The sequence below is a fragment of the Artemia franciscana genome, chromosome 11, assembly GCF_032884065.1.
Source record: "Artemia franciscana chromosome 11, ASM3288406v1, whole genome shotgun sequence".
Lineage (NCBI taxonomy): Eukaryota > Metazoa > Arthropoda > Branchiopoda > Anostraca > Artemiidae > Artemia > Artemia franciscana.
The window spans coordinates 7,667,140-7,683,518 of record NC_088873.1 but is presented as its reverse complement, the minus strand read 5'-3'; the positions used below and the strand labels follow the sequence as shown (position 1 = coordinate 7,683,518).

Here is a 16,379-nt window from a genome sequence, read left to right as displayed (position 1 = left end):
TAGATAAAATTTTAATGTAAGAACAGCGTGGTTTAAGGAAGGGGAGGTCATGCGTTGACCAAATTATTGGTGTTAGATGTACTCTTAACTGAAAAGTGGCTCAGTCATCAGACTTTATTCGTCCTTAGCTTTATAGATTATAAGCAAATGCTTGATTCAGCCTATAGAAGAGCTTTGGCGAAAGTTTTATCAAACAGTTCGTGGTAACGAACTGTAGTAAGGAGCGACCCGGCTCAATAGAAACCAAAACTCTAAAAAATGGAATTTTGATATCGATAGCTACATCAAAAGAATCGCATTTTAATGCTGATTTTAAATATATAAGTTTCATCAAGTTTAGTCTTTAGGAAAATAGGGGAAAACACCCCCTAAAAGTCGTAGGATCTTAACGAAAATGACACCATGAGATTCAGCGTATCAGAGAACCTTAATGTAGAATTTGCAAGCTCCTATCTACAAAAATGTGGAATTTTGTATTTTTTGCCAGAAGACAAATCACGGATGCGTGTTTATTTGTTTGTTTTTTTGTTTGTTTTTTTTTCCCCAGGGGTCATCGTATCGACCAAGTGGTCCTAGAATGTCGCAAGAGGGCTCATTCTAACGGAAATGAAAAGTTCTAGTGCCCTTTTTAAGTGACCAAAAAAATTGGAGGGCATCTAGGCCCCCTCCCACGCTCATTTTTTCCGAAAGTCAACGGATCAAAATTCTGAGATAGCCATTTTGTTCAGCATAGTCAAAAACCATAATAACTATGTCTTTGGGAATGACTTACTCCCCCACAATCCCTGGGGGAGGGGCTGCAAGTTAAAAACTTTGAGCAGTGTTTACATATAATAATGGTTATTGGGAAGTGTAAAGATGTTTTCAGGGGGATTTTATTTTGTTTGGGGGTGGGGCTGAGGAGAGGGGGCTATGTTGGAGGATCTTCCCTTGGAGGAATCTGTCATGGGGGAAGAAAAATTCAATGAAAAGGGCGCAGGATTTTCTAGCATTACTATAAGAAAACAATGAAAAATAAACATGAAAACGTTTTTTCAAATGAAAGGAAGAAGTAGCATTGAAACTTAAAACGAACAGAGATTATTACGCATATGAGGGGTTCTAAAAATACTTTAGCATAAAGAGCGAGGTATTTAGGAGGAGATAAATACCTTGCTCTTTATGCAAAAGTATTTTTAGTAATTTCAACTATTTATTCTACGGCCTTTTTGATTCAGGGGTCATTCTTAAAGAATTGGGACAAAACTTACGATTTAGTGTAAAGAGCGAGGGATTAACGAGGGTACAAACCCCCTCGTATACATAATGAAAACATAAGGTTATGAAAGTTTGTTACGTAAGTTAATTCTTAAGTTACGTATATTTTTTACTAATAAAACGTTCGTTAAAAATTAAAAGTTCTAATTGCCTTTTTAAATAACCGAAAAATTGGAGGGCAACTAGGCCTCCTTCTCCACGCCTTATTTCTCAAAATCGTCTGATCAAAACTAAGAGAAAGCCATTTAGACAAAAAAAGAATTAATATACAAATTTCATTTTAATAATTTATGTGCGGAGAGCCAAAACCAAACATGCATTAATTCAAAAACGTTCAGAAATTAAATAAAAAAAAACTAATTTTTTTAGCTGAAAGTAAGGAGCGACATTAAAACTTAAAACGAACAGAAATTACTCCGTATATGAAATGGGTTGTCCCCTCCGCAATCCCTCGCTCTTTACGCTAAAGTTTGACTCTTTGCCACAATTCTACTTTTTAAAAAAATTAAAAGCTTTAGCGTAAAGAGCGAGGGATTGCGGAGGGGACAACCCATTTCATATACGGAGTAATTTCTGTTCGTTTTAAGTTTTAATGTCGCTCCTTACTTTCAGCTAAAAAAATTAGTTTTTTTTATTTAATCCTTATAAGGTATATCAAATATACACATTAATGGTATTAGTGCTATATGCGAGAATAACATTGGCGCATTATACGAAAAGAGGTTAGTAGCTGGTTTGTGTTGAATCAGAAGTTAAACAGGGTTGCATACAATATATTCATACTGAAAGATAGTTTTACTTGTTTTACAAAGTGTACAAGTTATGCTGAGCATGTATATAAAGAGGAGCAAACTATAAGAAGCTACAAAGACAAAGCTGTTCCACAACGAGCATGGGTAGCTTATAAGGGTCGAAACTGGTGTTGATGTAGAAGAAAAAATCACCTCTCCATCTAGTATATGGTGTTTCATGAGGTTTTTTCAAAATTTTTAATTGTGTTTTCGAAACTTTGAGACCATGCACTTGTTACCAAACTATTTTTACCAGTTTAACTGAAGGCACAAATTCTGCCTTATTATTAAAAAAAAGAAGAAACTCCAAAGGCTAGATGGGTACTGGGGATTTTTGGTACAAGTATCAGTTCCCACTCTTAGAAGTTACGTGCACTTTGGCTTTCGTTATGAAGGAAGCTTCTTTTCATTTTTTCTTTCTGGCATTATATTTTGCCGTTTTTTTGTATAAAGTTTCACCGCATAGAAGGGTTTCTTCAGCTTGTATGTTTTACCACTTTTAAATAATAGCTCTCTTAGTTGATACTTATGTTGAATATCTTTCCCTTAGTAATATTCTGCTAAAAACAAAATATATAAACACGTCATTATTACTTTGTAGTTGTAAAAGCTGTGATTGTTTTACTGAAAAAAACTTCACCTTGGAATATCGGGCAAATTCTCCAGGCACTAATTCCACCTTGGGCTGTGTACTGACCCAGTGCAACTTCTAAAAAGAATATAGGTACACCTCCACAAAGCAGGCATATGAGGTAAGGCACAAGAAACGCTCCTGAAAAGACAAGATTATTTGAGCTTTCAATCCAAAAGTTTTGTTTTCAAAATTTGCGGCGCATGGTTTGTGAGAAGACACTAGAGAGATGTATTTTTTGCCAATGTATTTTCTGTACTGGAATGTATTTAATTGTATTTTTTTATCAATTGAAGGATTAATTCCCCTTTTAATGACAATCGTGAAAAATAATTTGTAATACTAAAGCTAGGTTGTGTAAAATTTTGCTTCAGAAGCCAAATATCCTATTGCCTGACAAAAAAATTTCTCGGATATGCGGATAAATATTCAGTTCTTAAATCTGTGAGCCCCACAAAAGGGTTAATCATAGGAGACTAAACTTTTCTAGAGTTGAAGTAGTAATTTTCATGGTAATGACAGAAAAACAAAAAGAATTTAGCAACTATAAAGTGAAGTTCTGTTAGAATTTTACTTTGGTAGTTGGATTGCAAAGTGTCTTGGTGTGTGTGTATTCGGTTCGCTGAAATTTGCCATCAGAAAAACAAACCAAGGCCTAGTCGCTGGAAAGTTAAAAACATTTTACAATTGTAATTTTCATTGCAATGACATAATAACAAAAATCAATTTAGCATGTATATTTTTAGAATAAAAAATGAAATAAAGAGCTAACCACTTGTGGGTTAAAACCTCTAACAATTAATGTACTATTCTATATTTTAATGACTTATCAAATAGTTTGTGGCAACGAACTATAAGTGAGGTGCTACTAGGACCAATAATAATTGTAACTCTAAAAAAAGATATCAATACCAAAAAATAATTATAAAAAATAAATAAAAAATAATTTTTATATTGATTTCAAATGCATAAATGTTATTAAGTTTGATGTAACTGATCGAAAGCTACAAGCCTGAGAAAAGTTGCAGAATTTTCAAAAAGGGAAGAAACGCTCCATATTAATGAAATCTCACTATTAGATTCAACGTATCAGACATCCCTTTTATAGATGTTTCAAGGTCCTAAGTTCAAGAATATGGAACTTTTTTCGTAAAAAAAAAAAAAAAATCACGGGTGACTGTTTATTTGTTACTATTTGTTCCCCATGGATGATCCTATCGAGCAATGGTCCTAAGTGATGGAAAGAGGGCTCATCTTACTGAAAATCAAAAATTCTATTGGCCTTTTCAGTGACCAAAATAATTCTGCCCTGAGCAAACGTGTTTTTTTTCCATATTGTGGCGCCAAACTCTGATTTTGCCCAAGATACTATCGAATGAAAATTTTGAGGAATCGGTTGATTCCAATAAACAAAAAGTATCAAAAATTCTTGTTGACCTTCCAAGTTACAGATAAAGTAATGCGAGACGGTAGCACATTCATTTCTATGTCATAGTCAGTAGAAGATAAATGACTAATATGGACATATATCTTTATGCTTGATTTCACTAAGTTGATTAATTTAACTTTTAAGAAATTATATTTGGTGATGCATATTAGCGCCTTAGCTAATATGAAGTAGAAAAATCTAAGAAAAAAGGGGGAGGAGCATTGAGGCCCTGGATGGGAGTGTGAAGGCCCAAACTCATGTGCAGTCCCCAATAACGGAAAACTAATGTGCTTGAAACCACTATACTAATAAAAGGACACCTGGACGGTTGTAGTCATTACAGTTTTAGGTGCCGTTACAATTTGGGATTCGAAACAAGTGTCGTATGGCGTCAAAAGAACCAGCATGGTCGATACCATTAGAGTAAAAAAAAACTATGCCAATTGTATGTTAGAATCCATATCAAAACTTAGTTTATTAAACACCAGGTCACTTCAAGCTCCTTTAAATTATGGTACGAAATATTGTTTCCAAAGAATTTCCTTATCAACCGGAAGTTGTGAAAACGGCATATGTGTCGTATGGATGATGGGATATTGACCCGCTTAAACAAAAGGGATATGAACCCACTTAGAGTATCTGGACATGGGCCCGCTTAAATAGATTGAACTACAACGGATACTACTAACAAATACTATACGTGAGCTATGGGCGAATTTCATAACTTACAGGCCTCTCCCCAGGTACTGTGGGGGTTTATTTTACAGCTAAAGACAGAATTATTGTGTCTTTCAACTATAATGAAAAAAATGGCTATTTCTAATTTTTGATCGGATAATTTTGCGGAAAAAGGGTCTGGGAGGGGCCCAGTTGCCAGCACCTACGACCACTTGATTCCGTTTGATTTGATTTCGAACGGAATTAAATAACTTTTAATGTCCATTCGAACGATCCCTCTCTCGATATTCTAGGACCACTGGATCAATATTATCCCTCATGAGAAAAAAACAAACAAATAAACACTCATCCGTGATTTTTCTACTGGCAAAAACACAAAATCTGCATTTTTGAAGATAGGAGCTTGAAACCTCTAGAGCAGATTTCTCTAATATGCTGAATGTGATGGTATGATTTTCATTAAGATTCTATGACTTTTAAGGGGTGTTACCCCTGGTTTTGAAGGCTTTCCATGTCACAAATATGCCTCCTTTTAAACTCATCCCTATCCCTAGTTTTAAACGTATCCCTACCCCCGGATTCTATGACAGCCAGCAGTTGCATTTTACGTCATAGGAAATGTTTACTTTTGTGTGTTACGTAATAGGGGGTTGAGGTTTACACAGTCTTGCGTGAATTTGCTTCAGTATGAAAAAGAGTTCAGTGTGTCAACAACAATGATATTACTCCTTAGATATGGATAAGTTTACTCTAATGGATGTTGAAGGTGCTAACAATAGCGAAAAGAAACCTAGAGTGCCGCAGTAAAAATTACAAGCGGTTACCATTTAACCCTGGAATGGGAAGAGATGTTTGCACGATATGTTTTATCGTTAAGCAAATTCAAGTTGAAAGAACAGTTATGTTTTGCAGCAAAGTAAATATAATACATAGAAATTACAAGACGGATTAAATACCTTATTGAAGCATATTGAAAACAATGACCTGAATCAATCTTTAAAAAATCAGTAAGTTTCCTATTAGCGATATATATTTTTAGTCTTTAATCTGTGGTGAGTGTTAGCATTAAAAATGACTGGATTTGAGAAGTGAAAATCGTACAGAATCTAATGACTTTGGGAAAATGGTTAATTTTAAATGATGATATCTATAGAGTTGTATCTTCAAAGAAAAAAAGCTCGTCAATACCTTGCTCTTTACACTAAAGCTCGAATTTTTTAACATTTTTTTAAGAATGACCCCTGCATCACAAAGGTATTCTGAAGAGGTATTGAGTAAGAGATGAATCCCCTTATTTACGTAATAATATCTATTCATTTTAATGCTGCTCCTTACTTCCAGTTGAAGAAAACTTTATTTATTTTCTCATTTTTTTTTTTATAATGCTAGAAAATCCTTCATGGAAATTCTCATCCCGCATGATAAATTCCTCCATGGAAAGATCCTCTCACTTCAATTCCTCCCACCGAACTCCCCCCCCAACGCAAAAAAGTCCCCCTGAAAACGTTTGTACACTTTCCAACAACCATTGCTATGTACAAACAATGGTCAAAGTTTGTAACTTGCAGCCCTTCCCCTGGGAACTTTTGGATTAAATCTTCCCCAAAGACAAAGTTATTAGGTTTTTTGACTATGCTGGACAAAATGGCTATCTCAAAATTTTGATCCGTGGGAGGAGGCCTAGGTGCCCTCCAGTTTTTTGGTCACTTAAAAAGGACACTAGAACTTTTAATTTCGTTAGAATGAGTCCTCTCGCGACATTCTAGAACCACTGGGTCGATACGATCACCCCCGAAAAAAAGCAAATAAACACGCATCCCTAATCTGTCTTCTTTCAAAAAATACAAAATTCTACATTTTTGTAGATAGGAACTAGAATCTTCTACAGTAGGGTTCCTTAATACGCTGAATTAGATGGTATGATTTTCGTCAAGATTATATGTGGGGGGAGGGGTGTACCCTTATTTTCTAAAATGAGGCAAATTTCCTCAGGCTTTTAACTTTTGATGGGTAAGATTAAACTTAATGAAACTCATTTATTTAAAATCAGCATAAAAATACAATTCTTTTGATTTAGCTATTGATATCAAAATTCCGTTTTTTAGATTTTCAGTTACTATGGAGCCGGGTCACTCCTTACTACAGTTCTTTACCACGAACAGTTTGATAACTTCATACTTTTAATTTATTATTTAACGACTTATTTTACAGGTAAAAAAAAATGAAATCAGCTCAGTCGTTTTCATTAAATTTTTTATTGATCTTAGCAATTTATTGCTTTTAAGATTAAGAATCAGTTTACTGTCGGTTCTTTGTTTAGTTTATTGCAATAATTAATTTATTAATTTCATTGCTACTTTTCTATTCAAAAAATGACACAAAAAGACTCATTTTTCTATTCAACTGGACGAATCAACCTTACCCAGTAATGAAGCATGATTGTTGGCATATGTACGATTTGATTGACTAAGAAATCCATGAAGAGTTTCTATTCGCGAAAACTTTAAAAATGGGCACGAAAGATGTATAAACATTTATTTTCCTGATAATTTGTTTAAGAAAAATCGATTCAATTCACAAACGTTATTTCGGTGGCAACAAATGGAGCTCCTGCCATGGTCGGGTGATTTCGTGGGCTAATAAGCCATCTTTAAAAAATTATACCAGAGGTAACTGCAATTCACTGTGTCATCCACCGACAAAACCTAGTAGCCAAAAATTTGAGTGAGAAATTGCACCAATCACTTCAATTTGTGATTAATGCAGTGAAAAAAAATAAGAGGCAATGCATTGAATAAGCGTTTATTTGCACAATTCTGCGATGAAAATAATGAAGAATTTCAAATATTGTTCTTACATACTGAAGTACGCTGGTTATCGAAGGATGCATGTTTAGCAAGATTTTACTCAATTTTTGAATCAGTATTAGAGTTTCTGAAAAGTAAAGATTCAGATTTAAGAGAAAACCTGATCAATTCGAAAGCAGACATCGTGTCTTTTGAAAAAAAAGTTATTTTGAATCTTCTTTTGAAGATTTGTTAAAAAAAAAAAAAATGACAGTAACTGACAATTACAAGGGGACAATCTCAATTCAATAAAACAAAGGGTGTAATTTCAACTTTTCTTGGAAAATTGAAATATATGAAGCAATATATTAGTTGGCGCGAGTTTTCCCAGTTTTTAAACTTGTCACAGGTATAATGCCTTGATGAGGATATTAAAAATACGTTAATTTTTATATTTAATTGCCCTGCATGGTGACTTCAAAATCAGATTTGAAGATATTCTGACGATGGAAATACCACCATAGATTATAAATCCATTTGATGAAACGAAATAGGGCAATGTCATATTACAAGAGAAGCTACTCGAGTTTAGCACTAATAAGGAGCTGAAGGTGGAATTTAAAAAAGGGTATTAAACATCTTGGTTGCTGGCAGAAATACCCGACAAATATCCTGCTCTGTGGGTCATTGCAAGAAAGCTTTTGATAGCGTTCCCCTCGTTATATATTGTCGAAAAGAGCTTTAGTGTCGTTACAAACCTTTTAACGGAAAAAAGGAGCAGATTGAATATTACAGTACGGGGGGATCTGCGATTATTCCTAACAAAATTGAACCCTAATATTGATAATTTGCTGTCAATTCATCAAGTACATCCTTCCCATTAACATATGACTATTTTGTGATTGTTATTATAGAAATGTAGAACTTAATTTAAGTTATTAATTAAAAGTGTAATAATTGCATATCTGAATGTATATACTTGAAAAATATATATTTTTTTTATTTTTTTCATTCCGATTATTTCGAAACAAAATAAGTGAGAATTTATTGGCTCCTTGTGCTCTGAGTAGATGCCAAAAAGTTAAGTTGAATGGACACAATTTTTTGATTGGTAAATCCTACATTTTGATAATCACTCACAGCACAATCAGTTCATTAATCGATCAATCAATTATCACTATTTTTCTCGAAAATGGCTATCTCGTGGTTGGATATCAGCCACAAAGCAAATATCCATAGGTAGATCTTGTCTTCACATTTTTGTCGAGTTTTAGAAGTACGGTAAAAAATGTAGCTGAGGAGGGTCCAAGAGGGTCCACCCGAACCAAAAAATTTTTAAAGTGGTCCATGAGAAAAAATAGTTTGGGAACTTCTGGTCTAGAATGTCGACCTTAAGCTAAAATGTATCTGTGAAGCTTGTTTGAAAAGAAATATATCTATGATACGGTGTCTTTGCCAGAGGCGCATCTAGCTTTTGGGGGGGGATTTTTTAGGGGTCGGAGGTTACAAAAAAGCTTGAAAACGCATCAAAAAATATTTTATACGCATTTTGTTTTTTTACAAGTCGTACAAAACTTGAGGGATGTTCAAAGCCCATAATCCATCCATGGGTGCGGCCTTTGCCCTTACCAATGAGCTAATTGTAGTGAGTTAATTGTAGAAGCGAACTATTTAGAATATTTCACAATTTCGATTCAAATGGTAGCTATCTTAAAATTTCGATTTGACACCAAATAGAATCTTTGGGGCTTCCAAGGCATTAAAGTGCACCATGGTTTATTTGTACACCCCTACTCCAGATTCACTTAAAAGAGATATTAAGCATCAGGATTTACGATCAAATGAGTGGCTTCTTACGACCATCCAATCCAAAAAAATCGGAACAGGGACGAAAATAATGGAGAATAATCACTCTTATGTAAGCTTACAACACCAAGTAAATTAGGCGATGGTATGAGAATCATTGTTTTTTTATGTGCTCTTTTATTAGTCTACTAAGTGTCTTTTTGGCAGGGTCAATTTTGAATTGCTGAATTTTCAATTGCTGAAATTTCAATTTTCAATTGCTGAAATTTCAATTTTCAATTATTGAATTTTCAATCTTGAATTGCAGGGTCAATTTTGTGTAATTTTTAATTTTCAATTGCTGAAATTTCAATTTTCAATTGCTGAATTTTTCAATTTTCAATTGCTGAATTTTTCAATTTTCAATTTTGAATTGCGGGGTCAATTTTGTGTTCCATTTTTCCCTGGTTTCTTTGATTAGTTTTTCACATTCTTGATTAATTTTGTTACGTTAGACCCATTTTTGTTACACATGTTTTTTACACATGCATTTTTGTGTTGTAGGGAGACAATACACTGTAGTCAGATCGGAAAACAGTTAGTTTTCTCAGATTTCTTGAGTGACTGGGTCCAGAGTTCCGAATAGTCAGCATGTTTTACTATTAAATTAAATAAAAAACTTTTTTTTAAACTTAGAGTAAGGAGAGACACTGGAACTTAAAACGAACAGAAATTATGTCGTATATGAAAGGGGCTGTCACCTCCTCAGCGCCCCACTTTTTGCGCTAAAGTTTTTTACTGTTTTAAAAAGCAGAGTTGTAAAAAAAGTCAAAATTCAGCGCAAAGAACGGGGCGTTGAGCAGGGGATAGCCCCTTTCATATACGGAGTAATCTCTTAAATGGAATAATCCCTCTTAAAGGAAATAATCCCTTTCATATAAGGAATATTCGTTTTCTCAAAGTTTTGATCGGACAATTTTGAGAAAAAAGGGGTAGGAAAGGAGGCCTAGTTGCCCTCCAACTTTTTGGGTTACTTAAAAAGGCCACTAGAACCTTTAATTGTATTTACGAACGTTTTATTAGTAATAAATAAGAGTAACTTACAAATTAACTTACGTTACGAACTTCTATATTCGTATATTTTATAACGTAACCTATATGAGGGGTTCCCCCCTTGTCAATACCTCGCTCTTTAGACTATAGTTTTCATTTTATTCCGATTCTTTAAGAAGGACCCTTGAATCACAGGGGCCGTTTAATTAGAATAAATAGATCTTTCGAAATTACTAAAAATTCTTCATCATTGAGGAGGGGGCGAACACCCTAATAGATGTAATAATTTCTTTTACTTCTAAGTTTTAATGCTGTTTCTTAATTTTTAAGTTAAAAAAAACTTGTTTTTTTATTTAATTTATCTTTTTTTTAATAACGCTGAAAAATCCTGCGCCTCGTTCACGAAAATTCTCTTTTCTCACGATATATTCCTCCATGGAAATATCCTCTCACGTAACTCTCTCCCCTGACCCCCCACCACCAGAATTAATCCCCCTGAAAACGTCAGTATGCTTCCCAATAACCAATACTATATGTAAACACTGGGATAAGTTCATAACCTGCAGCCCTTCTCCCAGGGACTGTGGGGGATTAAGTCATCCTCAAAGATATAGTTGTTAGATTTTTCAACTATACTGAACAGAACGACTATCTCAAAATTTTTATCCGGTGACTTTGGGGAAAAAAGAGCTTGGGAGGAAGCCTAGTTGCCCTCCAATTTTTTGGTCACTTATAAAGGGCCCTAGAGCTTTTAATTTCCGTTAAAACGATCCCTCTCGCTACATTTTAGGACCACTGGGTCTATATAATCACCGCTAAAAAAAAAAGCATCCGTGATCTTTCTTGTGGCAAAAAATACAAAATTCGACATTTTTGCAGATAGGAGCTTGAAACTTCTATAGTAGGGTTTTCTGATAAGTTGAATCTGATGGTGATATTTTTCTTAAGAATCTAAGGCTTTTAGGGGGTGTTCCCCATTTTTTTTAAACAAGGCCAGTTTTCGCAGGCTCGTAACTTTTGATGCACAAGACTAAACTAAATGAAACTTATATACTTATAATCAGACTAAAATTCAAATTTTTCTATGTATAAATTTCTATCAAAATTCCTATCAAAATCCTATCAAAGTTTTTTATGGCACCTGGTATCTACCAAGTGACACATAGGAATCGAGAATTCTGTCGGTCGGTCTGTCTGTACCGGTTTTGCTAGTTTAGGCACTTCCAGGTAAGCTAGGACTATGAAATTCGGCAGGCGTATCAAAAACCAGACCATATTAAATTAGCAATTGTCGTTTCCCTGATTCGACCATCTGGGAGGGGAGTGGGGGACGGTTAAATGGGAGAAATTGAAAAAAATGATGCATTTTTAACTTACAAACGGGTGATCGGATCTTAATGAAATTTAATTTTTGGAAAGATATCGTGTCTCAGAGCTCATATTTCAAATCCCGCCTGGATCCGGTGACATTGGAGAGTTGGGGGGGACCTAAAATCTTGGAAAACGCTTAGAGTGGAGGGATCGGGATGAAGCTTGGTTGGAAAAATAAGCAAAAGTCCTAGATACGTGATTGACATAACCGGAAAGGATTCACTCTCTTTGGGGGAGTTGGGGGGAAGGGTTAATTCTAAAAAACTAGAAAAAAATGAGGTATTTTTAACTTACGAAGGAGTAATCCGACCTTAATGAAATTCCATATTTAGAAGGACCTTGTAACTAAGATCTTTCACTTTAAATCCAGACCAGATCCAGTGTTACTGGGGTTGGGGAGCAGAGGGGGAACCGAAAATCTTGGAAAACGCTTAAAGCGGGGAGATCGGGATGAAACTTGGTGGGAAGAATCAACACAAGTCCAAGATACGTGACTGATATAACCGGACCGGATCCAATCTCTTTGGTGGGGCAGTTATTCGGAAAAATTAGAAAAAATGAGGTATTTGTAACTTACGAACGGATGATCAGATCTTAATGAAATTTGATATTTAGAAGGATTTTGTGCTTTAGAGCTCTAATTTTAAATTCTGACCAGATCCAGTGGTATTGGGGGGGGAGTTGAAGGGGGAAACCAGAATTTTTGGAAAACGTAAAAATTGAGGTATCTTTATCTTACGAATGGGTGATCGGATCTTAATGAAACTTGATATATAGAAGGATCTTATGTCTCAGATCCTCCATTTTCAATTTGAATCGGATCCGGGGATGTACGGGGCTGGAAGGGGTTGGAGGGGGGAAACAGGAATCTTGGAAAATGCTTGGAGTGGAGAGATCGGGATGAGACATAATGGGAAGAATAAACACAAGTTATAGATACGTGATTGACATAATTGGAATGGATCTGTTCTCTTTGGGGGAGCTGGGGGGTGTTAATTTGGAAAAATTAGAAAAATTGAAGTATTTTTAACTTAAGAATGGGTGACCGGATCTTAATGAAATTTGATATGTAGAAGGAGCTCATGTCTCAGAGCTATTTAAAATCCCGACCAGATCTGTTGACATTGGGAGGAGTTGGAGGAGGAAACCACAAATCCTGGAAAACGCTTAGAATGGAGAGATCGGGACGTAACTTGGTGAGTAAAATAAGCAAATGTCGTATATACGTGATTGACGTAACCGGACTGGATCCACTCTCTTTGGAGGAGTTAGGGGGTGGGTTTCAGTGCTTTGGCAAGTTTGGTGGTGGACGTTCTAGGACGATGAAAATAGGTAGGCGTGTCAGGGAGCTGCATCAATTGACTTGATAAAGTCCTTTTCCCCGATTCGACCATCTGGGGGGCTGAAGGGAGGGGAAAAATTAAAAAATGAGGTATTCTTAACTTACGAGTGGGTGATCAGATCTTAATGAATTTTGATATTAGAAGGACCTCGTGTTTCAGAGCTCTTATTTTAAATCCTGACCGGCATTAAGCCTCTGATTTTCCTTTTAAATCAAAATATTGATTCTTATAATTTTGCTAGAGCTCACACCATATGAACTCTTGGCTCTTCCGGCCTCGTCACAACTGCCATATGAGCTCTTAGCTCTTGTTTAGTTCCGGTTACTGTTGAGCCTGGTCGCTCCTTACTACAGTTCGTTACCACGAACTGTTTGATATATTCAAGTTGGAGTTAAGTTGGTTGATTAAAGGAATACAGATATTAAAACCAATATTCAACAGTAATTCTATCGCTGTACAAAAGGTTGCCAGACAAGAGAAATATCATTTGTTTCATATTTGAATATTTGATTTTAAATTGTCTCAATAATGCTTATACACGCCAAATACTGAGACTATTTCACGTCTTGTAGACCAAAAAAACTAAAATGCTGAAACTAACCCCCCCCCCCCAGATCCTATCCGGAGGGAATGAGATTACACCCCCTCCAAAAAAAACACTTTTTGTCCGACATGTAAAAAGGTAGTTAAAATGCATATCAAAAACTTGTGTTGTGTTTTTTTTAATTCCCCCCCCCCTGGGCAAAATTTGTGGATACGGCCTTGTCCCACCCATATGGTTTTAAATAAGTCATATTAGAATCCCGTATTATTGAATGTTAAAGACATAAGCTCAGTGAGTATAAGAAATATCTAGCAATACCTCTCTCCCTGCCATACAATTCCAAGTTAGGCCTTATTCAAAGCACTTTACTGACCTGGATACGGCCTTGTCCCACCTATTCGATTTTAAAGCAGTCAACTTAGAATATTCGCATTGCTTACTGTTAAACACGTAAACTCATTGGGCTTAAAAAATATCTAGCAATATCTCTTTTCCGTTTCCTAGCATATAATTCCAAGTTAGACCTTATTCAAAGGACTTTACTTGCCTCCTCCATTCTTGTAACACAAATATGGGAACCTCCAAACATTCCCAAGACCAATGCAGAATCCCATTGTGGATAAAATAAATTCGATCTTGTTCGACCATTCTCCACGTGGCTGTATTCTTTTTTCACTCATTTTTTCCAGCCTCACAAACGGAGTCTGATTTAACTGTAATTTCGTTTTCTCTTTAGCTAACAAATTAACGAATAGAGATTATCCAATTGTCAATAGAAAATATGAATGCTCACGGTTTTGTGTAATATCTGAGGCATTTTTTATCACGCAAAACTCCTGAATAGAACTCAAAATTTCGACATCGAATTTAGAGACAAGTGTTTCAATATTCAGGCTTTTTGTCTTGTAAAAACTGGATATAAACTAAGGCTTTGAACTAGGTTGGCCAAGTCGGTTAGAAACGCTTTAGATATTATTCAAAAGAAGAACAATATTAACTTGATTGAGTTTTCACATCATCCAGCACACTTATTGTGTGCATCCAATACTCAAGGCCATAAAGAGGGTCGGACGGAGGAAGGGTTGGCTAGGCTCAGAGCCAAAACTTTAATGTGGCACAATTCAAGACTTTTTATACATAAGAATTTAATTTATAGTTTTATCTACTTTTTAGCGAAAATATTTTTGTTTCAGACTTTCTTATGATTTCTCTTTCTGCTCTGAAGCAAAATTTAAAATAAACTCTTTGAGAAAAATTACTCTATTACACATAAAACAATCACTGTTATGATCTATTAAATTCCTTTAAATTTCTGCAGTTGATAATTTTTTTTTTTGTAGAACTTAGGCCATTTTTTTTTTTTGCTTCTATCGCGCTACAAATTGAACAATTATTAGTCCCTATCATTTATTATATAAAATTTTACAACACCCAAACAATGAACTGATATGACTTCTAGGTTTAGCCACCTACGAACAAAAGGAGGGTAAACCCACCTACACCTTTCCCTCAAAATTTCTATATTGTATAAGGATGTTTGAATTTTCAACATTTTCTTCCTAAAAAAGGCAAATCTTTGGTAGTTTTCTCTAATTCATACCCCAGGGTTTGCTCTATATTTACAACTCGTTACCATGTATTTTTTGAAAAGTTTATCAAGCCCAGCCAAAACCAGTTAATGAGTTTTGTACAATTCAGGTCACGCTTGGAACGGGTTACTCCTTACGTAAAACTCTTTACCACGTACTGTTTGATAACATTGCTGAAATTTAGCAATGATAACATTGCTGAATTCCTCCCCATCCATCCAAGCAGATTAGCACATGAATGTGAGTATTTTGTTACACTAAAATTATTTCCATAGTACGAGGGTAGCTATCACCACCGCAGCACCCGTAATAAATACTTTGTCCAAATATACACCAACAAACATTGGGAGGTTAGAGGGGTAACTTTATGAAAGGGAGGGTAAATTACACAGTTTCGAAATAAAGTATTTAAGGAGTAAAATAAAGTATGGAGGCAATAATGAATTTGTCCTCAAATCCCAGTACTGGCTCGCTATAGTCCAAAGTACGCAATCAAGAAAACACCAGAACTAAATAATTCATTTGTTAAAATAATTATCAAAAATATACTCGTCCCTGTCCAGTAAACAGTTTTTTACTGTTTTAAAAAGTAGAGTTGAGAGAAAGAGTTAAACTTTAGCGTAAAGAGCGGGGCGTTGAGGAGGGGACAGCCCCTTTCATATACGGAGTAATTTAGGTGCGTTTTAAGTTTTAATGTCGCTCCTTACTTTCATTTAATAAAACTTGTTTTTTTAATACTAACAATAAACAAGAGTAAAACACAAATGGAGACTTGGATAACAGTATAAACCTCAAAAGAACTTATTTTTTAGGGTGATTCTAATATCAAATTAAACATTAAGTTTAAAGTTACCAGTCAACGTTCATGAGCCTGATAAAATTTTCGTGATCTTCAAAAAGATATTGATGAAAATTGCACCATCAAATACATCACATGATAAAACCATGTTACAAAGGTTCGCACATGTACAAGAAGTGAAACTAAATATTTTTTTTTTTTTTTGAGAAGTATGATCAAAAATGAATATTTATTTGTTGTTTTTTTTCCCAGCGGCAGTCATCATGAACTAATGGTCCTAGAATATCGGAAGACTCACTTTAACAGAAATGTAATGTTTTACT

At 35.0% G+C, this 16,379-nt stretch overlaps 1 protein-coding gene across 1 annotated transcript in view; it reads right to left on the bottom strand.

Moving 5' to 3' along the window:
• The window catches only part of LOC136032752 (sodium- and chloride-dependent GABA transporter 2-like), a 56,498-nt gene extending 42,084 nt beyond the window's left edge, over positions 1 to 14,414 (bottom strand). Inside the window, exons 1-2 of the mRNA XM_065713094.1 lie at positions 14,216 to 14,414; positions 2,689 to 2,820 (exon numbers count right to left, since the gene is read on the bottom strand). Coding sequence (XP_065569166.1) covers positions 2,689 to 2,820; positions 14,216 to 14,348 — 265 coding nt within the window. The 5' untranslated portion in view covers positions 14,349 to 14,414. The remainder of the gene's footprint in view (positions 1 to 2,688; positions 2,821 to 14,215) is intronic.
• Between the last annotated feature and the right edge of the window lie 1,965 nt (positions 14,415 to 16,379).